The sequence below is a fragment of the Malus domestica genome, chromosome 02 (genome assembly GCF_042453785.1).
Source record: "Malus domestica chromosome 02, GDT2T_hap1".
Classification (NCBI taxonomy): Eukaryota; Viridiplantae; Streptophyta; class Magnoliopsida; order Rosales; family Rosaceae; genus Malus; species Malus domestica.
In genome coordinates this window covers 21,180,455-21,207,039 of record NC_091662.1, presented here as the reverse complement: position 1 = coordinate 21,207,039, position 26,585 = coordinate 21,180,455, and the positions used below count along the sequence as shown (strand labels likewise).

General features: G+C 34.2%; 2 protein-coding genes and 1 non-coding gene across 3 annotated transcripts; 2 read left to right on the top strand and 1 right to left on the bottom strand.

The window, feature by feature from the left end:
- Window positions 1-2,135: 2,135 nt before the first annotated feature.
- LOC139191456 (uncharacterized) lies at window positions 2,136-11,994 on the bottom strand. The gene is made up of 5 exons (XM_070812322.1): window positions 11,262-11,994; window positions 9,696-11,048; window positions 2,675-2,776; window positions 2,301-2,593; window positions 2,136-2,219 (listed from the first exon to the last, which is right to left on the bottom strand). The coding sequence occupies exons 1-5, from the start codon at window positions 11,992-11,994 to the stop codon at window positions 2,136-2,138; spliced, it is 2,565 nt and encodes an 854-aa protein (XP_070668423.1).
- Window positions 11,344-11,448, top strand: LOC114823802 (small nucleolar RNA R71). The gene has a single exon (XR_003771749.1). It is a non-coding gene; the product is annotated as a small nucleolar RNA R71 (small nucleolar RNA).
- Window positions 11,995-17,648: 5,654 nt separating the features above from the next.
- Window positions 17,649-19,154, top strand: LOC103407221 (36.4 kDa proline-rich protein-like). The gene has a single exon (XM_070816997.1). It carries the CDS (start codon window positions 17,737-17,739, stop codon window positions 18,841-18,843), a length of 1,107 nt encoding a protein of 368 aa, XP_070673098.1. The 5' UTR covers window positions 17,649-17,736; the 3' UTR covers window positions 18,844-19,154.
- The last annotated feature ends 7,431 nt before the right edge of the window (window positions 19,155-26,585 follow it).

Sequence of the window (26,585 nt, the reverse complement as noted above, 5' to 3'; positions counted from 1 at the left end):
AGAAAAAGTTGTCATGCTAGTTTAACATTTACAATTATGCAAATAACCCAAAACACGAACAACTTACATTTTCACAAAACCATTGAGGAAACAATTCACGATGCTTTTTGGCATATAAATGTGAAGGATGTTCTTGCTTTATCAACTCTTCATGCTCATCTGGGTAGGTAAGTGTCTCGTCACAATTGTTAAGTACAAACCAATGTGCTACCTCCATGTCCATTTTGTCAAATGACCCCCTTCTGATTGGATCGCCAAAGGGTCGTGCAATTTGAGCAAAAACAGAAAGTTTTTCACTTTTCACACCACCGTCATTATTGCGTTGCTGTCGATTGAACGTAGTCTCAACGTCTTGTAGGTACATTGCACAAAATGTAAGCGACTCAAATGAGACCCATGCCTCCACGATTAATCATTCGGGCTTTGCCCTGTTCCGTACACTCTTTTTTAATTCACCCAATAGTCTGCATCAATAAAAAAATATCATATAAAATTAGTCACGTCGTACATACATCACGAACTACAGTATTTATGGCAATTATATACATTTCTATCGGATACATCCATCGATAGTTGACGGGTCCGATAGAAGTTCCTCATCCGGTAAGTGAATCATCACGTGGATCATGCTTGTGAAGAAAGCTGGAGGAAATATTTATTCAAACTTGCATATCATTTCAATAATATCGTTGCACAACTGTTTAACATCAGACTTGCACAAAGATCTTGCAGTTAATTGAGAAAAATATCTCGCCAACAACATAATCGGCTTTACCACGTCTTCGGGCCAAATGTGTCGAATTCCTACTAGGAGAAGGTGTTGAAGTATAACATGACAATCATGACTCTTAAGGCCAAAAAATTTTCCTCCATCCACATTTGCGCAATGGATGATGTTTGAAGCATACCATCTAGAAAATTTACAGAAGATAAAAACTGCAAAAACTCTTTCCTCTTATCCGATTTCATCGAAAACGATTCGAGCTTTGTTCTAGCTATGTCTTCGTCCCTTGTCATCCATAAACCTGGTCTAATCCCATTTTTTGCAGATCAATCCGAGCTTTTATTGTGTCCTTTGTTTTTTCCTCGATGTCTAGCATAGTTCTGACCAATGTATCAAATGCATTTTTCTCAACATGCATTACATCGATGTTGTGTCTCAATTTTAATTTGGACCAGTACGGAAGCTTGAACAACCTCGTCTTGTGTGTCCAGTTTAGATATGTGTCTAGTCTTGTCTTATTTATGGATTTGCCTAAGGAGCAAAATCAAATAGATTCACCTGAGCCAAAATTTCATCGCTGGACCATTGTCTGGGTCTTGGCCAAAGCTCTACGCCGTTAAAGAAGGATGTCTCGTTCTGATGCCAATCGTGATCCCACAGTAACCATCTATGATGCCCTAGGTAACAAACTTTTTCGTGTACCAACTAGACATTGTGTTCTCTTTGCAAACTGGGCATGCGTAATAGCCCTTAGTGCTCCACCCAGACATCATAGCGTACGCAGGAAAATCTTTTATAGTCCAAATCACAGCTACTCTCAAAGTGAACATCTTCCTGGTACATTTATCGTACATGGGAACACTGTTTTCCCATAAATCATTTAGTTCATCGACCAACGGTTGTAAATACACATCAATAGACATGCCCGGATCTTCGGTTATCAACAACGTCATCATCATATATTCTTTTTTCATGCACTTCCGAGACGGCAAATTATATGGAATTGTGAAGATTAGCCAAGTTATGTGGTTTTGGTATAGAACCCCGAACGGACTAAACCTGTTTGTCATAAATCCCAATCTAACGTTCCAGGGCTCAAGTGCAAAATCAGGGTACAACTGATCAAACTCTTTCCAGGCCTCTCCATCTGCAAGATGTCTGATAACATCGTCATTTACTCGTCTATCCTTATGCCACCTTATGTCCCTTACAGTGTGCGTTGACATATACAATCGCTACAACCTGGGCTTTAATGGGAGATAACGTATAACTTTTGGTGGAATCTTCGTTTTTCTATTCTGAGAGGTCATTTTAAACTGCGACTTATTACATATAGGGCATTTATCTAACGCTTTATTCTCTTTGTAGAACAAAACGCAATTATTTGTACACGCATGAATTTTTTCATATCTCAATCTAAGACCATTAGCACCTTCTTTGCACTTTTATGATATTTAGGAAGGCAATTGTCCTTTGGAAGCATCCTCTTAAAAACCTTCAAAAAGTAAACAAAACACTAGTTCAACATACGAAACTTTATTTTGCCATGCCTCAACTCAACAATGGCCGTGAGCACCGAAAATCCTTCGCAACAGGGGTATAATTCTTGCTTGGTACTTTTTAATAGTTTTTCATATTTTTCGAATGCTTCACTGTCCATGGTGGGAGGGACGTCATCTTCTACTTCCTCATTCATATTCGAACTAGCAGTTGGAAAAGCATCATTGATAATGTCCATAATTTGGTCATTTGGCTCCACAACAAATTCAATTGTATCCACTACCCAGGTAATGTTGGAGGATGAAGCATATTGTATTTGTTCTCCATGACAATTCCACGTAGTATAGGTTTCCATCATCCCATTTCTAACTAAATGGTATCAAACAGTTTCAAAATATTCAATCATTTAATTGTTACACTTTCTACAAGGACACCGAATTTGAGTTAAACCGCGGTTGTTTGCAATTGCAAAATCAATGAACACATTTATTTTATCCAAATAATCATCAGCACATTTGTTAGGATTATGTATCCACTGTTTGTCCATTTCACCTGCAAACAAAAAAAAATTACAAGGGTTACAACAACTTCAATTATGACATGCCACCTTATGCGTTCGATATGGGTCCTATCTGTTGGAAGTATGCCCACAAAGCCACTCATTTGATGTAATAGCTTTTGGAATACTTATTGTATTAAACTTTTATATGTTTAATGAAGGGCAAAGCTTATTGTTAATCACTATTTATTGTATCTTGTGTTTAAGCAATAAGGGAATCCAAGGAATGTATTTGATCTAAGAGATAAGTGATTTAAGTAAGTTAGATTAACGAGACCTTTCTCTTATGTTCATTCCTAAAACGTTCCTAGCCATAGGATTGCCAATTGGGCATTGACAATCCGCTAAGGTTAGTATGTGTTATGTCGACTCAAGCGCGAGTATGACAAGTCTCAAGTCATTTAGTGTTGGACACTAAGACAAACACATAGGTGCTCGAAAGAGTAATCGAGTACACTGAACAACGATCAAAAGAGAGTTCAAACATACATGTCATGTAAGAACTCGATAGTTGCAATATGCAAAATAGTCATTTGACCTGAGGCATCATAGATGTCTAATGGTTAGGTCCTTGATCTTTGATCATGTTAAATGGCATTCCATTGGAGTGTCCACGGCATTGTTGGGATCAAGCTATCTAGTCATGTAGGCATATGAATGTACAACAAGGGATCTCTAACCTTCCATGGTGGAAGGAGAATACTCTAAGATATGATTCGGAAGTCTTTGGCCAAAGCGTATGAATATGACTTAGGAAGTTTGTTCCAAATCATATTCAATCGAATCATATAGAGAAGTATCACATTGGATAGTAGACATGAAACAAACTATCACTCAAACAATGTGATTAAGAGTATTGTATTAGAGAAGAACCGTATTGCATTGTAGTTGTAACTGGATAGGTTCTCCAACCACTTCTACTTAGCTTGGATAACCATGATATGCTGCTAGGTGTCACTCATGGTTTGTGGAAGCCTTGAAGATTAGCCAACACTAATCAAAGGGAGAATTGAAATGTTGTTTCAATTCACAATCGATCGTTAAGAGTAACAATCGCCCACTGCCTCGCTAATTGGAACCTAATGGATCGTACACCGAGTAAGGGTGAAAGTGAAGAAATATAAATGAGATGGATAAGCAATTAAATGGTTTAATTGAGAATGGTCAAGATTAATTAATTAGTTAATTAATTTTACGAAAGGTTCGTATTGGGCTTTTAAGTTGGTTTTGGGCTTCGGGGCTTAAAAGCGTTTTAGTCCACAAGGCCCATTATGTTCAAGTTGTATGACAACTAAAACAAAATGGGCAATTAGCCCAATAACAAAGGTAAGGCCGGCCATAAGGGTGAGGGTAGCAAACTTGGATTAATTACAAGTTTGCCACTCACTTGAAATGAAGTATAAAATCAACTTTATAGCTTTATTTCTCATTAGGGTTTTTCTTGGTGAAATGAGGTGAAACACTTTCTCTCATTTTCTCTAAAGAGGCCGGCCACTTAGAGGGGAATTAGCTAGCAATCTTTTCTTCTCTAAGTCATCCATTTCATCTTCACACTTCATCCTTGGTGTGGAGACTTAGAGACATCAAGCTTTTGATGTCTTTGGAGAACTAATCCTCAAATCCTCAAAGAAGCAAAGGAGCACTAAAAGGAGGAAAATCACAAGGAAGATCCAAGGAGCAAGGAGGTGACTTGAAGGCCCTCCACTTGGGTGAATCCCTTGTGTAAACAAGGATGAGCTTCAAGGGTAAAGAAACTCTAAATCTTTCCTTCTCTTTAATGTTGTTAAAGAGTTTATTGGTTCACCATATACTAGGCTTTGAAAGTCATGGGTTTTATGAATTGTTTTTCAATGCATGCCTACTTTAAAGTGTTAATAGTTTGCATATGTATTCAAATGTTCTTACATGTTCTTAGCTAGGACAAATTTTTTCCTTCACTATCTCATTCAAGAATGCACAGTTACGTACTGTAATTTACGGTTCCAACACATTAGAGTTTGATCGTAGGAAAATTTTGGCAGCATCTCCCTGCAATTCTTCATGTGCATGACCTAGATACAACAAAACAACGATGCATCAGAAGAACGCAAAGAGATGCTACCACATTTCCCATGTTCAAACTCTAATGCGTGAACTACAAAATACAACATGTAACTGTGCATTCTCAAACTATCCAAAATTTTGGGACAATTCAAGAATTAATTGGACTACAGTCATGCTTTCGCATCCATTCGTGAAATCCAACTAATTCTCAAATGAGAAACTAAGCTCATATGAACATTGCAAACCATTTTTTGTACATCCATACCAAAAAGTTTGCATAAAAATACATAAACTCACAACACCTATAAACTACATACAACACAATTTAAATGAATGGAAATTAAATAAGGTAGTTAAGAAAAATTATACCTAACTATTGGAAACTCTAGCAGGGGAAGGCAGCTGCTGCAATTGTTCTGCCGCTTTTGCCTTCCTGCAATCTAGTTAAGTTCAGTAAAGTGAAAGACTTTGCACGATGAAAGCATCGTCGCGCAATGTGTTATAAAAACTCGGCAAAGCGTAGTTGGATGGCGGCAAAAAAAAAAAAATTCCATTCACTCTTCAAATTTTTTCAAAACCACATAGATACTTAATAAATCAAGAACTTATTTCATTATACCATTTGTGCATAATTAATTAATATACATATTTATTAAAATGCAATAATTTTATTCATAATAAACATTAAGTATGTATTTAATTAAACTCTTCATACTAAAAAAACTTAAAATTCAGATCTAATTGTTAAATAAGTAATCAAATTAAAATAAAAAACCCTATTCTACTCATCCGCCAATAGTTCTAGTTCTTGCTGTAGTTCTGCCGCGCATTGATTATCAAACTTCTACTCCCGGAAACGCGACTTGAACATGTTGTCGATAGCCTTCATCAGATTTGGGTCACTTTTTGTCAATGTCCCAATTGGGCTGTCATACAAAAATTAATAAATTAAAAGCCCACTAGTATATTATATTTAACAAGAATTATTATTTAACTAATAAAATAAACGCAAACAGCTAACTCATCAATCATGTGCATCATTAGCTCCTCGGGGATGGCTCTCCAAGACTCCTAATGATCAGAACATTTAGTACGCACCAATGCTCCAACGTCGAACCATAAGTTGGTGCGCTGTTTTGACTTCATAACCTCTATTACTTCGTCAGTAGTGATTTGGTAACGACTATGACCATAAATGTGTCGAACATGTACCGCAACAAATTTCTTCTTGTCTATCCACAAAATATATTTTCACAATACTGAAGCTAAATAAAAAAATTTATACAAAATGCAAACTTTACAATGCAAACCTTGTCTGGAACCTTCGCCATCCGTTGTCTTTGACGAACGTGCTGTTGGAAATTTGAGTAGTTTGAGTAGAAATTTCTTTGTCCCACATTGGCCATTCTCAAAAGATTTTATCACTTTATAAGGCTTTGTCCTTTATAGAAAGTGATTGGAGTAATAGGCATGGAGACTAAAATTGGGCTCACCCTTGGGGTTGGGCTTTGGGGTGTACTAATTAATTGGTAATTAATATATATAATTAATATATAATTAATATATATTTAATTGTCAAAAGATGGGCCTTGGGCCTTGGGGCTCTAATAATTAAATTAATTAATTATTTTTTCCAACAGACTCATCTTTTCAGATGAAGTCTGAAGTGTGAAAACGCAGAAACAAAAACACCCTTTTCAGCAGATGTCTCCCAACAGATGCATCCCTTCCTCATACCTGTTGCGAACAGGTATAATCACATTATATATACATCCATCTGCATGGCATTTAGGATACAGAAAAATCATAAATCTTCTCCTGCAATCATAAACATCCTTTCTGAGAGAACCACATTAATATTCGCCAGAAGTCAAATTTCCGGTGCTGGAATTTCTGACTTAGATCGTTGAATCCTGGTGAAGCAGACGTTCGTAGAACTACAAGCACTGAGTAGGGACGAAATTTATGTTTCAAGGACATTGCGGTACGCAAGCCTCGATCTTCAAGTTATTTGTTTTATATTTTTGTTTCTTGATACTCTGTTAATTTTATATTTGCATTTATTGTTTATTAGCATATCTATATTTAAATCACAGATTGTTGACTTATATCCAACACGTGCACCATTGTTGGCCATCGTACCAAAAATCAAAGAATGAACTGATTATAATCTGCAGACTTGGTAAGCGATTCCGAAACAAATTGTGAAGAATAAGGAGAGCAGAAGCGCACATTTATAGGAAGGCTAGGGACTTTGAGTGGCGAAGACTTTGTCGCGCAAACATCTGTACTAAATACGCTGACCAAAAACTGAACACCATTTATGCAACGAAGACTTTGTCGCGCAAGGTTTTACATAGCGACAGCCTTTGTCGCACAAACGTTCTAGCGACGAATGTGATAGATTGTAATTATGAAGTTAACATAGATATCTATGTTTACGTAAACTTAATGATTCCAAACAAATTTTCGGTTATAATATTCATTCTAAAAATAATTAAAACCTTAAATAAATTAATATTATATTTCATTCAATTATTTAAAAAATCAAACAGGAATTAAAGTTTAATTAAGTCCAAATACATAACTTATAAAAAAAACCTTAAATATAATTATTGTCCTAAAAACATAAATTTAATACTACTAGTTCGATGGTCCTCCATTCCGCTCGACGTCATAACGCCACCGTTTATAACCTCCCTTCAATGCCGCCTCCATCAACTTCATCAACTCTTTGTTCGTATCGTCATCAAGTGTATACTTACACTATTACACATATATGCAAATAATTAATTCCAACATAATTAATTAATGATCCATCAACGGTATACTTACTAATAATTGATCCATCACCGCCTTCTTCACATTCTCAGTTACATATTTTCAAGAATGTCACTCAGCAGTAGGACAATTATTTCGCATGGCTACACCAATCGCTTGGGCGAACTCCAAATGTTGCCTCAAATCACAAGCATTGACGGGCATGCTCTGATCATTGTTTTTATCCTCCATCGCAGCATGAACAGAATTGTGAATAAAGAGAACATAATTGTGAAAAATAAGGAGAGCAGAAGCGCATATTTATAAGAACGTTAGGGCCTTTGCGCGACGAAGGCTTTGTCGCACAAAGACTCGCACTAAATACAATCTAGATTCCTCTATAATTCACACGCAGTGAATGGTCCGACTCAAATCTGACTATAACTTGCGCGACGAAGCATTTCTCGCGTAAGTCCTTTGATTCCCATGCATTGAATGTTTTTACCCCAAAAATTGAATGAGTTTTGCGCAATGAAGGCTTTGTCGTGCAAAGGTTTCCTGGGAAAATCTTCATCGCGCATTTATTTTCTCGCCAAAAAAAAAAATCACCAACGGTTTTCATACTAGCTTCACACGACGAAAATCTTGTTGCGCAACGAACTTCTTCATCACACAAAGTTGACCAACATTGTGCGACGAAGTTTTTTTTTCGTTGCGCAAAATGTCTTTGCACGACGGATTTTGCTTTGTCGTTTAAATAGTTTTTCCTACTAGTGTAATGAAATTTCTTTCATTGAAAGAAATTGCCTCTATTTTTAAATGGCCATTTTTCCCTATCGCCAAATTTAGAGGTAGTCTTTGAACTTTAGCTCAATCAAACTTCGGTCCTTGAACTAAAAATTTGTGAGTATTGGTCCTTGACTTGTTATAATATGGAGTAATGGTCTTGACTAACTTTGTCTAAATTTTTATAAATAAAGAATTTAGAGGGACAAAGGAACCATTACTCCACATTATAATAAGTTCAAAGATCAATAGTTACAGAGTTTTAGTTAAAGGACCAAAGCTTCATTTGGACTAAAAACTTAGAACTGTTGCTCCAATAGTTACCCACATTTCATCTAATTTGTGGTCATGAGTGTCGCGCGCCTAGTCCGATCCCATATTCAGTTGGTATGCTAACCCCTGATAGTCTGGTGTAAGATTATAGATTGATTATGGTCCTTTGACCTTATATTTATATCAACATTATATTCCACATCATATTTATTATTTTTTTCCTTTTAGCTTAGCTATTTCTTTTTTACTATAATATAATTGTGTCAAAGGAAATTTTTCTATTTGTTTTGTACATTTTTCGTTTTCTTACCTCGTTTGAAATTGAACTACCATATTTGAGGAGGGTTGATTACATTTACATCCTTTGAGATTTATCATGTTTTCACAAAACCCCCTCACATTTGATGAGTAACACTAATACTCCCTGAGGTTTTAATTTGCTTTCACATCACTCCATACTTACTCATGTATTTAGGGGGGGTGTATTCAATTTGAATTTTGAGGGATTTTAATTCTTTTAATGAATCAAGGAGTATTCAATTAGAATTTTAAGTGATTCTTTAAAATTCAAGGTGTATTCAATTAAAAATTTATGTTAGTTTATTAAAATCCTTAGAAATGATGTATTCAATTAGATTTTAAAAAAGTTTATAACATTCCAGGTCTATTCAATTATAAATTGATTTTAAATAAATTGAGAAAGTTGAGGAATTAGAGGAAATTGGAGAGATTTCGTAGTGTATTTTAAGCATTCACAAATCTCAACTTTTCCCATGAGATTTCGAGGAAATTGATTATATGGAATCTCTACAAATCAATTAAACTCCATAAAAATTCATGAATTTATAAATCCATTAAAGTCTCAAATTCTCAATTTTTTTTCTCAAATTCTAAATTGAATACACCCCCGTTAATTACTTAAAAATTAAAAAAATTTAACAAAAATTGAAAAACCCTATGGATCTTATTTCGCTTCCATTTCCAGCCGACATCTTCCAAAAAATAATGCTGCCACTGATGATCTGTTCATAAACTTGGCACTTGGTAAACCATCCAATGCATCAACACGCATGCATTCTTGCTTGTCACCTGAATGTATGCTTGCTTCAAACAACTTGAAAACAACAGTTTGATCTTCAACCCGGAATGTTAATGTTCCGGCTTCAACGTCAATAAGAGTCCGGGCTGTTGCCAGAAATGGGCGGCCCAAAATAATGGGTGTTGTCAAATCCTCATCCATGTCCAACACCATAAAATCAGCCGGTAAATATAAATCGTCAACCTTCACAATAACATCTTCAATGACTCCTCTAGGGTAGGTAATTGAACGGTCAGCCAGTTGAATAATACTGGAGGTTGGCTTCAGCTCCCCTTCACCTAAACGTTTGAAAACAGAATATGGCATTAAGTTTACACTAGCACCTAAATCAATTAAAGCACTACTAAAATCACAATTTCCAATGGTGCAAGAGATAGTAAAACTCCCTGGATCTTTTTTCTTTGGAGGCAATTTATGTAATAAGACCGCACTGCATTGTTCTGTAAGAATCACTTTCTCAAAATCAACAAGCTTCTTTTTCTTTGTGCAAACATCCTTCAAAAACTTGGCATAAGACGGAATGTTCTTGATGGCATTAATTAACGGCAGATTAATTTGAACTTTAGCCAAAGTTTTCATAAAATCTGTTAACTGTTGATCTTTAGCTTTAGGTCTCAACCTTTCTGGATACGGCATAGGGGGCTCGTAAACACGTTCTGCAGTTTTTGTGGAAGCTTCTGCAGTATTTTCGGATCTGTCTTGGGACTGCCCAGAATCTGCAGAAATTTCAGAATCTGCAAAAATTGCAGATTTAGTTTGGTGTAGTTCTGCTGCCTGTGAATTCCCATCAGAATTTTCATGTTTGTTGTTGTAACTTTTGCCAGACCGTAGAGTCCGTATAGCATTGCATTCTTCTCTTCCTCTTGGATTAGGTACTGTTTGACTAGGAAATGTACCCGGAGCTCTTTCTGAAACCTGTAAAGCAATCTGCCCCATCTGTTTTTTGATGTTTTTCACTGCTGCATGTAGATTTTGAATTTCTTGAGTGGTAGTATTTGCCAATTTTTCAATTGCAACATCCCAAGCAGCCTTAGGTGCTGCAGGTTGCTGTCCCTGCTGTTGAAATTGAGGCCTAGTGTGCTGTTCCTTGTCCCACCTTAAATTAGGATGATCTCTCCAACCTGGGTTGTAGAAATTAGAATACGGGTCATATCGGGGACGCTGGAAATTGTTAAATGAATTAACCTGCTCCGTTGTAAACTCCGGATAAGCATCTTTATGTGGACAGCTCAAAAAATCATGATTTGTCAAGCTGCAAATGCTGCAGGCAGCTTGTAAAGGCTGCTGTACAACAACCTGTGAACCTGAAATTCTTTGTAATAACATGTCAAATTTTGCATCAAATCTTTCAAGCTTTTTCTCCATTTTTTCAATTTGTGCCGACACGTATGGTGAACCATTTGCATCTCAAAAACAGACCTAGATTGTGGCTGCTCAACTGCCCACTGCTGAGTATCTTCTGCCATTTTTTTCAAATAACAAACAAGCCTCTTGTGCATTTTTGTCTTTGTACGTACCTCCGCATGAAGCGTTGACAAGAGTTTTTGTAGTCATATTCAACCCTCTGAAAAATATGTGCATTTGATCAGTAGTGTTAATACCCGAATGTGGACATTTTCTAATCAACTCTTTGAACCGCTCCCACGCCTCATGAAACTCTTCATTTGGTTTTTGGGCGAAAGATAAAATCTGAGTTCTCATGTCAAGGGTCTTAGAAGCCGGATAATACTTGTTTAAAAATTTTTCACTGAGTTGGGCCCAAGTTGTAATGCTTCCAGATGGGAGTGTGAGGAGCCATCTCCTTGCCTGATCTTTTAGAGTGTATGGAAACAACCGCAGCTTAATAGATTCGGCTGAAAATCCCCTCACCAAAATGTTCTTGCACCCCATTAGAAATTCTGCAATGTGCATGTTAGGATCATCAGATGATAACCCATGAAACATAGGTAGAATATTCAACATGTGCTGTTTTATTTCAAATGCAGTCCCTTCTTCCACTGCCGGATATGTAATGCAACTGGGTATATTTGTGGAATGGGCAGTCAGTGAATCACCCAGGGGCAGTCCTGCCTCTGGAATTACAAACGCCATTTTTTCTTTGTTGTGCAGGTCAAAGTCTGATTGCAGAAAAGTCTCCTGCTGAGGACGAACCCGCTGCAAATTTTGCTCCGTGCGTTTCCTCCTTAAATGCTGCTCAAATTCTGGATCGAATGGAATCAATTTCTGCACTGTTGAACGGGTGCTGACCATGCACAGATTTCTGAAATCTGTACTGTTGTAATCTGTAAAAATAAATGAAAACGAAAATTAAATATTTTTTTATTTTTTTATATATGTATAAACAGCAATAACTAATTGAAAATCTGATTCGTAGGGATTATTTTAAATAATCCCCGGCAACGGCGCCATTTTCTTGATAGGGATTTTTACTACTCATGTGAACGGGCTTAAATCTCCTATTTTACTTGCAAGAATCACAAGGTTATTGTAGTATAAACGGATTTCGCAAGGTCATCTCCACAGGGATTATTAAATAATTCGAACTAATCAGATTTCATTTAATTATTGTAAAGTAGAAATTTAAGTGATTGATTTTATAACCTAATTAAAATAAAAACGAAATTAATGAATTAAAATAAACAATCTGCAATATTAGAGCTAGAGAGAAAAAAAACAGTTTTGAGAAAATCAAATTAAGAAAGCACTAGGGTTCCACCATCACCTAGCAATCCTATGAATTTTTACCAATTACTTATGATCTACACATGCCACTTTGAAGGTTAGATTTTCCTAATTCATATTCTACTTGGAACCTCCAACATAGAACGTATATCTAACATGCAACCCGTCCGGACGTTCGGATCAAATCTAAACATGAAAGACTCATTATGCTTTATGAAAATCCTTTGAAAAACCATGCAATCCTTAAGACGTGATATTCATCTTAAGAGAAATTACAATTATTAATCACAAGAAGCCAGCGTCAATTTCAGGGAACCTTCCGACCAAAATTGCATCAAATTACTTTTCTAAAGATCCTAATGGTGATCAGGCATTACGACAATTAGATAGTTTTTATCCCGGTGATTAACAATTCAAGGTACGCATGCAATCAATCATAAGCAATTAAATAAAAATCACATATTCATGCTAAGGCTCAAGGCTTCGCCCTAGCAATAGAAATTAGTTACGCATATTCATAATTGAAATCATAGAAAATATTCTTAAGAAAAGGATTGAAAACACCTTCAAGTAGAAAATCTTCAAAACCCTAGCACTTCTCTCTGTCTCCAATATTGCATAAAATAAAGTGTACCCTCAAATTGTAGACGGCCAAGCAATATATTTGCTAAGCCACCACACAAACCCTAGCAAACTAAAATTAATAAAAACCCTAAATAAAAATAGTAAAATTCGTCTAAAATCTGAACAGCCACGTTTTGGCCCATAAGCTGCTCCAAAACTGGCCCAATATAGCTGGATTTGATGTTTGGAATATTCTGAACACTTTTCCAGAAGGCCACGAACCCATCCGAGGTCATCTTGTGCTCTAAAAACGTCATTTAAGCCCAAAAACGTCAAATTCCAGCACTGCGCACTGTTTCTTTATTTCATCGCCAGAAAATAACCGCTTGGTGGAAAAATCCCAAATTTTGATACGCTCAAGCTAAGTGACTCACGAACGTCCTCCAACTGGAATTACTCCAAAATTCGTCTATTTGATCCTATTTTGCTCCAGAGGAAATCGAAAGTCCTATATTGAAAATACAATTCAAAATATCAAGATTCTTCCAATATATTAACCAAAATATACTAAGATTAGGGTAAAATATATAATATAAAATCTACTCATCAGCCACCAAAAGACGACTCCTCTCCTCTCTCTCGCTTTCAACCACTTCAATCCCGCCCAACACTCCTTGACATTTTAGTCTTGAACTGCGGTGGAGAGAGGCCATGAACATGAACATATAAAATCAATTTCATTTGGGAGTAATTATATGCTGCCGCAGAGATTTTATTTGTTGAGAATTAATAATGAATGATATGAGCTACAACTATGAACTATTAACGGTTCTAGTGCAGGAGATCCAAGCACTCTCATCATCTCATGGCTTTCATTAAAATCAACAGAGGTTGGAACTAAAGCAAGCATAAATATATGGATTAATTACACTAGAAGAAGATAAAAAGAGCTATTTTCTTCATGAAACTGGAGAGCACCGCCAGTTCTCCGCTACCCACTCTGTTCATGTTTCTTATCCAATAACGACATCGCTAGCTCTTTCATTTTGAAATTTTCTTGTCGACATCAACATCTCTTTCACTCGATCTATCTTACATTCGTACTTTCTAGAAAAATTTCTTGTCGACATCGCCATCTCATTTGTCCAAACCTTTGGGATTGTTCAACCAAGAAGAAGATCAGGAGGGGGTTGCTGGAAATGAGGGGAATGGGTTTGTGGGTGGTGGTAGTGGAAAAACAAACATAAAGTTGGATGTTTGGGTTCCAATAGGATTTTTCATTTATTGTTTTTTATTTTAATGTCTTGGGTAAATTTTTAGTTTTTTTTTTATTTATTCATAAAAGTTTTTATTTATTTATTTTGTTAAGTAATTAATTATAAGGGTATTTGTCTTTTTATAGACTGATTTTTTTTACTAATTTGTGAAAGTGAATTAAAACCTCAATGAGTGTTAGTGTTACTTATCAAATGTGACAGAGTTGTGAGAAAACTGAATAAACCTTAAGGAATGTCTGTGTAATTTACCCTATTTAAGGACTAACCGGACATGCCTTCCATACATTTTCATATTAATCAGCTTGTTTTATCTTATTATTACCATGTCACATGTCACTGGATATCTTTCAATCATCACCGTATGATGTACCTAAGCAAAATATTTGCACCTAAATTAATGGACCCAAAATATCGCCTCTTGTTTATTTTTATTTTATATTTTATATACAAATAGGACTAAATTAAAGTACCCAAACAAATATAAATACATGCAATACAAAACTTTGTCATACAAATGAAACTAATGACCAAGTTAGTAAAGCAAAATATTTGCAACTAAATTAATGGACCTAAACTATCGTACCTAAATATTGTACAATACAAAAATTTACCATACAAATGTAAATCCCCAGTGTCACGTGAAACTGGAATGATATTTGTACAATATGGATAATGCTAGGGAGACTAAATTTATAGACAAAATTTTGGAAATTAAAGAACATGGAAGTTGATGATTGGTTTATTATTTAAACGTTCATAAACATGTTTATTCCTATTTGTAACATATCATTTAGTTTGCAAATTTAGTCTCCCTAACATTATGCTTGTACAATAAATATGGCTTTAATTGATTATAGATATTTCTTTTCTCTTTGAGAATTGACTTAGCATTAAAATTGCCATGTACGGGATACAATTATCTAGCATTACTACTGACAACAGGTAAGAAAAAAATGGCAAGCTTGTAAATAAAAGCAAAATCTATATATATATATATATATATATGGAGATCATTGTAGATGATGTGTCTACGTGTTTTATAAGAAGGATCTAATTCAGGATTATAAAACCATTCATATTATAATCTAAAAACCATCTTATTTAAGCCCTAATAAATTAACACCATTTTCAATGGGTATGTTAAATCCATGGCTCCTTCAAAGCAACGCTTTTCATATTTCATTAGGTTTTATCTTTTCCAATCCTGAGGCCGATATATAGCTGAATGCTTCTGCTCCATATTATTATCTGGCTAAATACTAGATAAGCGCGTGTGGTAAGCAGCCATTCCAAAATTGAGGTCGGTACTTTTGGTTTTTTCTGATAAGTGTAATGCCTAGAACATTTGAGATTTGTGGATCCAGAGCTTCTTCCTTTGATAACTACTTTTTTTTTTGTTTTGTTTTTTTTAGTTTTCATTTTTATATTTGAGATAAAAATCATAAGAGAAATGAGAGGTAATAGTGGAGGATTGATGCTAGGGGATGGGAGAAATGAGAGATATAATGGAGGAATGATAGTAGGGAAAATATATGAGAGAAATGAGAGATATAATGGAGGAATGATGGCAGGGAAAATATATGAGAGAAATAAGAGATACAGAGGATGTAGAAGAAATAAATGGAAAAAGACACAGTTTCAAAACTGAAAACAAAAGTATTTTATGTTGTTTTCGTTTTTACGATTTTATTTTCATTTATTATTCTTTATTTCTTCACACCCTTGTTCTTTTCTCCTATATACTATTCCCATATCTCAAATGCAAAAGGGAAAACTAAAAACGAGATGAATATCAAACAAGCTGTATATAATCCCTTTCTTTTTTTGGACAAGAAGTTGGACAACTCTTTACATCCTCACATATGAACCTAGTGGGCAAGCAAAATTGAATTGTGGAAGATTTAAGTTAGATGCATTGTTTTTCAATTCAGATTTCTTATCAGTCCATATTTGTTGGTTTACTAATTTTTTGATATTACCCCTTGAAACTATATTTTCCTCTACTAAAACCCATCTCCTTTTGTTTTCTTGAATAAAGCACATTGACTTTTCAAATTATGTATTTTCCGAATGCCTAAACTACCCCTATTAATACTTGGATAGGGTTTTTGGATCAATTACTTGTTATATCCATTTAATTAATTTTATATATTTTACAAAATAATTCATGCTATTCATTGTATATTCAATGTATTAACTATCAAATTGTTATAACGTGCTGATTGCAAAATTATAATACTAATTTCATAATTTAGTGCATTAAGTATATAAGTTAATTTTCCTACCAATACAACAATAAAACTAAAATAGCTTCGGCTAATACTCTAATCCCTAATACACAAAACAAAAGCTATATGTTCCGCACAATTTTTACCTACAAAATAGTCTAATTTACCTATTCCATCAAACCAAAATTTAAAGAGTCTAATTTACTTCCAAAATGGTCTAATTTACCTAAATGATTTATATGCATTAGATTAAAAGTTTATTTAATTGCCTACAAGCACAAACCCATAACATTCGAGCATTATCTAATATCACTATTTTTTTTCTTTTTTGAATAGGTAAATTAATTTAATAAGTAGGTAAATTAATTTAAATGTAGGTGAATTACTATAATATTTGTATGTAGGTAATTACATGATTCAAAATGAAGGTAAATTAGTATAACATTTTATAAGTAGGTAAATTAATTTGTATGTAGGTAATTACATTATTCAAACAATATTATTTCCGTACAAGATATGTATTTTTTTTTCTTTTCTTTTTTTTTAAATTTGGTAAATTAATTTATATATGTTGCTAATATTTATGATACAAGAAAGATAAAATATCCATATGGGTTTAATTGCTCATCATAATTTGGATGAGTAATAACATTTATTGACCAAATTAGGATTTTGTGGTATAAGTTGGTAATGTATTGTAATAGTTGGTCATATATTTGTCTACATGGCAGTCTATTTGAAATTTGGATTTTATTTGAATGTTTAAATTTAGGTGGATTTTTATTTGAAAAATAGGAGTTTTAAGGAACTATATCTAAAGAACCCTAATTTTTATAATGCCCGCACTAATTTTTAGAAGCCATTTTTTCACACTTGAGATCGATGTCGGCTGCTACATATCTTTCCCTTGATTCTTCGAAACATTTTGGCCAAACTAGGACACTAAAAACTAGGAGGCTAAGAATTATTTTGTGCCAAATAATAACAAGGCGTCCTTTTTGTTTTGGTGCTGTATATTAGAAATTAAGCACAAAATACAAGTATGTACAAAAGTTGAAATGGCCTTACTGTCCACGTCGCACCGAAGGCAGCAAGTGACAGGTGGATCCAAAACACTATACTGTGTGATCACATGGTTTTCTTTGACACATTTTGATTCCAATAATGGTACAAATGTTATAAATACCCCAGCTTCATTCTCTTCAGTATATCCACCACCTAAAAACCCCTCTGGGAAGCATATGATCAATCAGTCACTTCCTAAGGAGTATCAGTATCTAGTTCAAAAAATGGCTTCTTCTAAGGCAGTTGCAACCATTGCTCTTCTGCTCTCCCTTAACCTCTTGTTTTTCACTACAGTCAGTGCAACTCGTTGCCCTTCTCCTCCCGGAAGCTTTCCACCCTCAAGTTTCCCTCCTGCAAGTTCTCCACCTGCAAGTTTTCCTCCCGCAAGTTCTTCTCCCAAAGGCTCTCCTCCCGCAAGCTCTACTCCTGCCAGCTCTCCTCCTGCAAGCTCTCCTCCCGCAAGCTCTCCTCCCGCAAGTTTCCCTCCAGCAAATTCTCCTCCTGCAAGCTCTCCTCCCACAAGTTCTCCTCCTCCTGCAAGCTCTCCTCCCGCAAGCTATCCTCCCGCAAGCTCTCCTCCTGCAAGTTCTCCTCCTGCAAGTTCTCCTCCCGCAAGCTCTCCTCCCGCAAGTTCCCCTCCCGCAAATTCTCCTCCTACAATTTCTCCTCCAGCAATTTCTCCTCCCGCAAGCTCTCCTCCTGCAAGTTCTCCAGCAAGCTCTCCTCCCACAATCTCTCCTCCCGCAAGTTCCCCTCCCGCAAATTCTCCTCCAACAATTTCTCCTCCAGCAATTTCTCCTCCAGCAAGCTCTCCTCCCGCAAGTTCCCCTCCCACAAGCTCTCCTCCCACAAGTTTTCCTCCCGCAAGCTCTCCTCCTTCAAGTTCTTCTCCCGCAAGCTCTCCTCCCGCTAGCTCTACTCCTGCAAGCCCACCAGATGGAGCCTATTGCCCTCCCACAAGTTTTCCCTCCGCAAGTCCTCCATCTCAAGCCTTTTACCCTCCCGCAAGCCCTCCAGCTGAAGCCTCTTGCCCTAAGGACGTCCTTAAGCTAGGGGTATGTGGCAACTTGTTAAATGACTTGGTGAACATTGTTGTGGGGACCCCACCAAAGACCCCATGCTGTAGCCTCGTTGGTGGACTTGCCGATCTTGAAGCTGCTGTGTGCCTTTGCACTGCCATTAAGGCCAACGTTTTGGGCATCAATCTTGATGTGCCAGTCTCGTTAGGCTTGCTTTTGAATTACTGTGGCAAGTCTATCCCGAAAGGCTTCCATTGCACCTAAGAGACATGCATGATCTTCTCATCTGCATGGATGCTACTGCCCTAATTCCACAGCTTTGGGTTTGGTTGCATTAATATAAATTGTGCACGTTTCCTTTAAAATGTAATTGATGTGAAATGTTCCCTCTAGGAAATAAAATTAAGGGAGGGAAGGGTTTGAAACTATTACAATAATTTAGGGAGTTGGGGGAGTTTTGAACCCGAGATGCATGGGTAGATACTCAACACCCTATCCATTAGGATATTGGACCACGGAACATTCTTATATGTTTCATGTATTTCCCTTTAAATTAAAAACTTATTATCTTTTCAGTCTTTGAGCATTGCTGGTTTTGTATTTATGTTTTATTTTTATGGGAGATTTTGGATGCGGTCCCTAACTATGAATATTCTTGATTGAAACTTTGTTGGTTTTCAATTTTTGATCAAAGTCCCTGAAATTAATGTGATAATTTATTTCTATGTACGTTACTATATTTTTTAAATTAAAAATTAAAAATTTTAGTTGTGTATATAAATGAGATTTTAAATAAAAAAACCATAATTTGTGGGATTAAAAATATTAAAATATAAATATACTATTTTGTGTGTGTGTGTGTGTGTGTGTGTGTGTATAAATGGGTACATTCATCAAAATTAACCAAAAAATAATTGTATCAAAACATGGGTACATTCTTCAAAATCACAAAAAAAAAAAGGATATTAGGTTTAATAACATTAGTAAATTTCTTCGATTAAGCTTGACATGGATACATTTTAAAATCAAAGAAAAAAGAATGTACCCATATAAGTTTTAAAATGGATTAGAAAAAAATTGAATAGATTTTATATAAAAAAAAATGGTACATTTTACATATAACAAATTGGTATATTTAAGAATGAGTACATTTTAAGATTAAAAATTTCAAAAAATTACATGAATGGGTACATATAATTAGCATGGGTACATTTGGCAAAATAAAAAATGGGTACAAATAAATTTAAAAAAAAAAATATATGGGTACAAATACAAATAAAACTTTAAAAAATATGGGCACAAGAAAAAAATTAACATATGGGTACAAATTAAAAGTAAAAAGAAAATTGGTACAAATTAAAGATGGGTACAAACTAAAACTAAAAATATATGATAAAAAATTTGGTCATAAATATAAATATACTAATTGTAACATTTTTAACATTAAATGAATACATTTAGAAATAAAAATATTTTATTATCGAAATAATTAATGATGTTATTAATACTCAAGGACCTTGATCAAAAATTGAAAAGGAATAAGATTTTAATCAATTGAGTAGCAAAAGGAATGATGAGAACCTAATTTCTCCTTTTTTTTATTTACAAAATGATAACATTAGTTGGTTAAATTGTTAAATGTTAAATGGAAAGGAGATTGGTTGGGGTCAAACTTGCATCAGAGTACATAAACATTTATTTCTTTTTGTCACTGCGAAAAAGCACCATGCTGGTGGTTTTGTATTATTGATTATTCAGATATATATTTCTCCTCATTTCAACAACTAATAAAGAAAAAAGTTAATATGGTGCTTTAAATATGTGATCTAAAATCAAATATACGGTGCATTAAATAGCGAATTGACTTTTGCTCACTTTTATTCTCCTAGAACACCTCTGTTTATTTATATCCCTTCATTTTTAATTTTTAATCCAAAGATCAGATTTAAACAAAGTGTGCATGGGAAAAGAAATGACATGTGAAAATCATTCTCCTCCATTTATATACCTTAGTAGAATTACTACTCGGTGAAAAGCGTGAGCCTGCCTTCCGTACATGAGTCATTTTAAAATTTAAATAAAGTTTTGGCGAGGTCTACCATGCATGTAAAATTACACAGCTAACTGAATCTGGTTTATTCCGATAACAAATAAACAAAAAGTATGAATGAGTATTGAGTACATGTAATATAGTGATTCATTCAGATCTAGGTAGAGATCGATGAGTTCTTATTAAGCACAGACAAAGCCTTGTGGCACATTCCCTCCACATGCATTAACAAGCAAACTGAGAGCAACAAGAACATCGAGCTTGACGATTCCCAAGACATTAGTCTTAATATAGCAGTGCAGAGACACAATGCAGCTCAAGATCTGCGAGACCCAATTACCTCGGTCACCAACCAAGTCCCACAAACACCAAACTTAAGGGCATCTCTCTGGCATTTGGCTTGCTCCTTTAGAATAGAGGGAGGCGAGGAAGGACTTGCAGGAGGGCATGGAACCTTATGAGAGAAAACAAGGGACAAAAATACGAAGTTGAAGAGAATGAAAAAAGAAACTTCCTTGGAACCCCTAAAGTCGATTGCCGCTGTCACTCTTCCAATTACAATTTGGAGTTAGCAGTTCACGGGCCGCTAGGTAAATATTTGTAGAAATATGAAAGGAAAAATTAGTTCCTGTTCATAGCTACTAATGTTCATTGATTGAGACCTTATTAATTAATTTTTAACATGAAAATTAGTAATTGATTTAGAGTTATAATATTCACACCCTTATTAAACTCCTAATTGATTTTCAGCTCAAAACATTTCCAAAATAGAAAAATATATTAGTATAAGTTTGTGCCCATTAATTTTTTTATGAAAACATTTTTAATTTTTAATCTTAAATGTACCCATTTATATAGTTCTTATAATTTTTTTAATCTTAAATATACCCATTGTTAAATTATACATAATATACCAATTTTTTTAGATATACCAATTTGTTATATGAAAAATGTCATTTTTAATATAAAATGTACCTATTGTTTAATATAAAATTCATTCAGTTTTTGTCAAATTCATTTTTTAAACTTATATGGGTACATTCTATTTCGTTGTTTTGAGAATGTATCCACGTCAAGTTTAATCAAAGAAATTTAAAAATGTTATTAAACCTAATTAAACCTTATTTTATTTTATTTTTTTGTGTGGTTTTGAAAAATGTATCATGTTTTGGTACAATATATTTTTGGTTAATTTTGATGAATGTACCCAGGGGCAAATCTATTAAGAACCTGGGTGATTCTGGGACCAACCAGAAGCCCAGATAAAGTGCTATGAGAACCTCCGAGGCATAGCCGACGTTGAGGCAGAGTCATCGGTTTCCTGGCACAGGGCCCTAAAATAGTTTTCTATCTAATCGGGTAACATATGAAATAATATATATATACACACACACGGAAAATGATCATTTTCCTGGGGATCCTAGGGATCCCGTGATCGCGACGTTCATTGTACGTCGTGCGGTTATAAATCATTTCAAAATTTAAAATTTAAGATTAAATATAAATAGTACCCAACAAAAATTGATTGCATGATGTGCGATGAATGATCACGATCATGGGATCCTTAGGATCCCTAGGAAAAGGATCCGACGAGGATCCTTTTCCTATAAATACTAATCAGAGGCAAATATATATATATAAATGCTAGTGGGCCCACAAGCCAGAAGCTACAAGCCTACATAAGCGGAAAATGATCCCTTCTGAATCCTCTTTGTGGGGATTCAGGGGATCAATAAATCATGTCCGTTCATCGTACATCGTGCGGTCGATTTTCGTTAGGTACTATTTATATTCAATTTTAAATTTTAAATTTTAAATGATTTCTGACCTCACAATGTACGATGAACGGACATGATTGATTGATCCCCCAGATCTCCAAAAAGAGGATCCGAAGAGTATCCTTTTCCTACATAATCCATCAAATCCTAATTCATAATTTCATCTCATTGAAGAAAATTTTCCAAATCACGAAGACAATTAAAGTAATTAGAGTGGTGCAGACTTTGATTAAAGTAAGATATTTACTAGTTCAAGTATATTAAGTTGGAATTGGAAGCTTTAGGTATTTTTATTAATATTGCTTTTTTTTTGTACATTTAGGGCAAAACTCATAAAAATTAATCAAGTAATCATCATATGTAACATTCCACATCGCCTAGGGGAGTGGATATAAAAGATGGTACTTACTAGAAAATACTCATTTGGCTACGCCAAAGAAAAAAAAAGTTGAACAACAAACTCAATCTAAAAAATAAGCTATTGCGTTTTTTGTTAAAGAAAAATAACCACGAAGTTCAATTTTTAATTTGTCTTAAAAAATGCATTTTTATAAATTTCGCACTGAGCTCTCGAAATCTTAGAGACGGCCATGACGACCATACATGTCTGGACACAAGGTGGATGAGAAGAGGAGCAGGGCTGTAGAGTTTTCTGGTATTTTGCAAATCTAAAGGAGAAAGAAGAAGACGACTGTTTTACATTTAAGTAAAACGGTGTGTTTGACATGGTTTGAAATCATCCCTTGGTAAAACGGTGCGCATTTGGTATACTATCATTTAGATATAGTTTTCACAATTTTTTATTAAAAAAACAAAAAGGGATCAAATTTCAAAGTGAGTTAGAATTTTCCAATTTACTCTCTTCTAAGAGTCGATGAAGATTACTGTTCATTAACAGTGGGCTTCCAGTTTCACCCTTTGTTTTCTTCATGTTTTGGGGTTTTTTTTCCAAGTTGTATAGTGATTTTCTGTTTTCACCCTTTGTTTCTAGAAACATGTTTTGGTTGCTTTTGGTTTACATTGTGCCATGTGTTGATCATCCCTTGCATTTGGCTTTTCAGCTCTTCTCTTTTATTTTTCTTTTCTTTCTCACATGCTCTATCTCTTGTTTCTTTTTCTTTTTGGCTTCAACTTCTGCTTTTTCTCCTCTTTCTGTATTGTTGCTTGCAAATTTGGGTTTGTAAGTTTGGTCCTCAATCTAGGTTTGTAAGTTTAGTCCTCATTTTTGTTGTGTTTTTTCCCTGGAACTGTCATGTTGTTTTGCTGTCTATGATGTTCTTTTGTTGGAGCATGCAATTTTAATTTGTTTTTTTTTTTTTTTGGAAACATCTGTCTTGAGGTTTTGTAATTGGAGTTCTTGGTTTCTTTTGTTAGGTATTAAGTTTTTTTTACTTTTTCCTTTTATCAATTTATCTGGGTGTTATATCATGCATTTTAATGTTCAGTAGAATTTTTTTTTTTTTTTGGCTGGTTGGTTTTGCTCTTGTTTAAAAATTGTACTATGGTATCTGTTAATATATCACACTATATAAGTCTAATGTATACTATATCAAGTGTTGTAATTAAAGTGGCGATGGTGATGCTTCTGTTAATATGGACTTTGTATTATTAAAAGTGGTGATAGTGATGTTTCTGTTTATTACTGCTTGCAAATCTGGGTTTGTAAGTTGGTCCTCATTTTTGTTGTGCTTTTTGCCTTTGATTTTGTTTTGCTTTCGAGTTTTTGTTTTTTGCCTGGAATTGTCATGTTATTTTGCCGTCTATGATGTTCTTTCATTGGAGCATGCAATTTTAATTTTTAATTTTTTAATTTTGGAAACATGTTTTGTCTTGAGGATTTGTGGTTGGAGTTCTTACTTTCTTTTGTCAGGTATTAAGTTTTTAAGTTTTTCATTTTATCGATTTATCTGGGTGTTATATCATGCGTTTTAGTGTTCAGTTGGATTTATGTTTTTTTTGGCTGGTTGGTTTTGCTTTTGTTTAGAAACTGTAGTACAGTATATTTTAATATATCACACTATCAGTCTAATAAATACCATATAAAGTGTTGTAATTAAAGTGGTGATGGTGATGTTTCTTTTTATAACCAAATAAGAACACTATTAAATTAATGTCTTTTCCTGTTGCAATTTAACAACAACTACTTTTATTCGAATGAATGGTTGTTCGCTATTGATTTTGAAATCACCATGACTAATCTATAGCTGCTTTCATATTGATTGACCAAAGAAACCTTATGATTTGGATTTCACTTGGCTGTGAATATCAACCATAATTCAGAGTGAAAAACATAAGGTTTCTTTGGTAAATGAATTATAGTTTAGATTTCACTAGGCTGTTAATTTAACAACAGCTACTTTTATTCAAATGATTGGATGTTTGCTATCCATTTTGAAATCACTATGACTAATCTACACCTACTTTCATATTGGTTCACCGTATTGATTCACCAAAGAAATCTTATCATTTAGATTTCACTAAGCTGTGAATATCAACCATAATTCAGAGTAAAAAACATAAGGTTTCTTTGGTAAATCAATTATGATTTAGATTTGACTAGGCTGTCAATTTAACAGCAGCTACTTTCATTCAAATGAATGGATCTTCGCTATCCATTTTGAAATCACCATGACTAATCTACACCTACTTTCATATTGATTCACCGTATTGATTCATCGAAGAAACCTTATGATTTACATTTCGCTAGGCTGTAAATATCAACCATAATACATAGCAAAAAACATAACATTTCTTTGGTAAATCAATTATGGTTTAGATTTCACTAAACTGTGAATATTTACATTTGTTGGTGGTGTTGACCTTTGGTTTTTTTCCAAGCTATTTAGCTTGCTATTGCTATATGGCATGTAGGTTTTTTAGTTGGCTCTCTGATTATATTATTGTGGTGGTTAAATTTGGTGTGGTGTAAATTAAAGTGTCTGGATAAAACTAGGAGCAGATGATGTTTATTGTTCCCTTAGATGGAGTCATGCATTAGTTTAGCTTATGAGTCATAAATTTTTATAATTTGTTCGTTAGCTAGCTTGAATCAGAGCTTATATGATTTAGTACCATTTGCCAATTTGTTGATAAAGTCTAAAAATACTCTTTATCTTCGTTTTAATGACATGAATGAATTTCATTTAATAATTAAATAGTGTTGTTATTTGGTTATAGGAAAAACTAAAGTGTTTCCTTTATCTCTCCAGTTCTTAATTGTATCCATATGTTGGTATAGTTGTTTAATATTGTATATTATTATGTGCTCTCATCATATTAGATGTGTAGAGTTTTCTTTTCTTCTTTTTTTTTTTTTTTTTTTTGTTTGCACCAAGTGATGGTTTTGTTAGTCCATCACTAATGAATTCTTTTCCTATTTTTGCAAAGAGTGATAGTTTTTGGCAAGTATTTAGATATCATGATTTTCAAGTTTTGTTTCTTATAGGGATTTATTCGTAATACAATGTTTGTATCTGTATGTTTCGTTTTGTTAACTAGGTTATGGTGTTTTGGACAGGCCTATTTAATGTTTATTATTTGTTGCATCAAAATCATCTCAACGCTTAATGAAATTTGATAGGATCCACAAACAATAAATTTTTAGTCTAGTTCTATTAATCAAAAGAGATCGACAACTGATTTAGTGACTGTGTGTGTTTTGATTTACTATATTATTGGATAACTGTTCTCACTCAAAATTAGATTTCAATTATAATTTCTCTATTTGTTTATAATATTAATAAAAATTGATATTATAGATTGACTGGTATTTTAAACTTTTTCCCTACACCATTTATAAATTTATAAAATTTGTATTTCGTTTGTATAGATTAAATGGAAGACGAATGTCCAACTCCGCTTGATCAATTGGTGGCATATAAAAAGGTTGTCAGAATTAAAGTACGTGTTTGTAGGATATGGAGACCGAAGTATCCAGGCATGGGTGACAAATGTACAAGCCTGCACTGTATATTGGTTGATGAAAAGGTTTGTGATAATTTTTTTTTTATGAAATTACTTTATAGAATGAATTATTTGCTTTAAAGCACATGATATAGTTTTTATACATTCTATACTAACATTGTCTACAATTTATTTCTAAACTTTTTATTCTCTAATTTTATGTTGTCAAATCATACATTTGTTTTGGCGTTTACTCTGTGTACTGCACAGTTTTT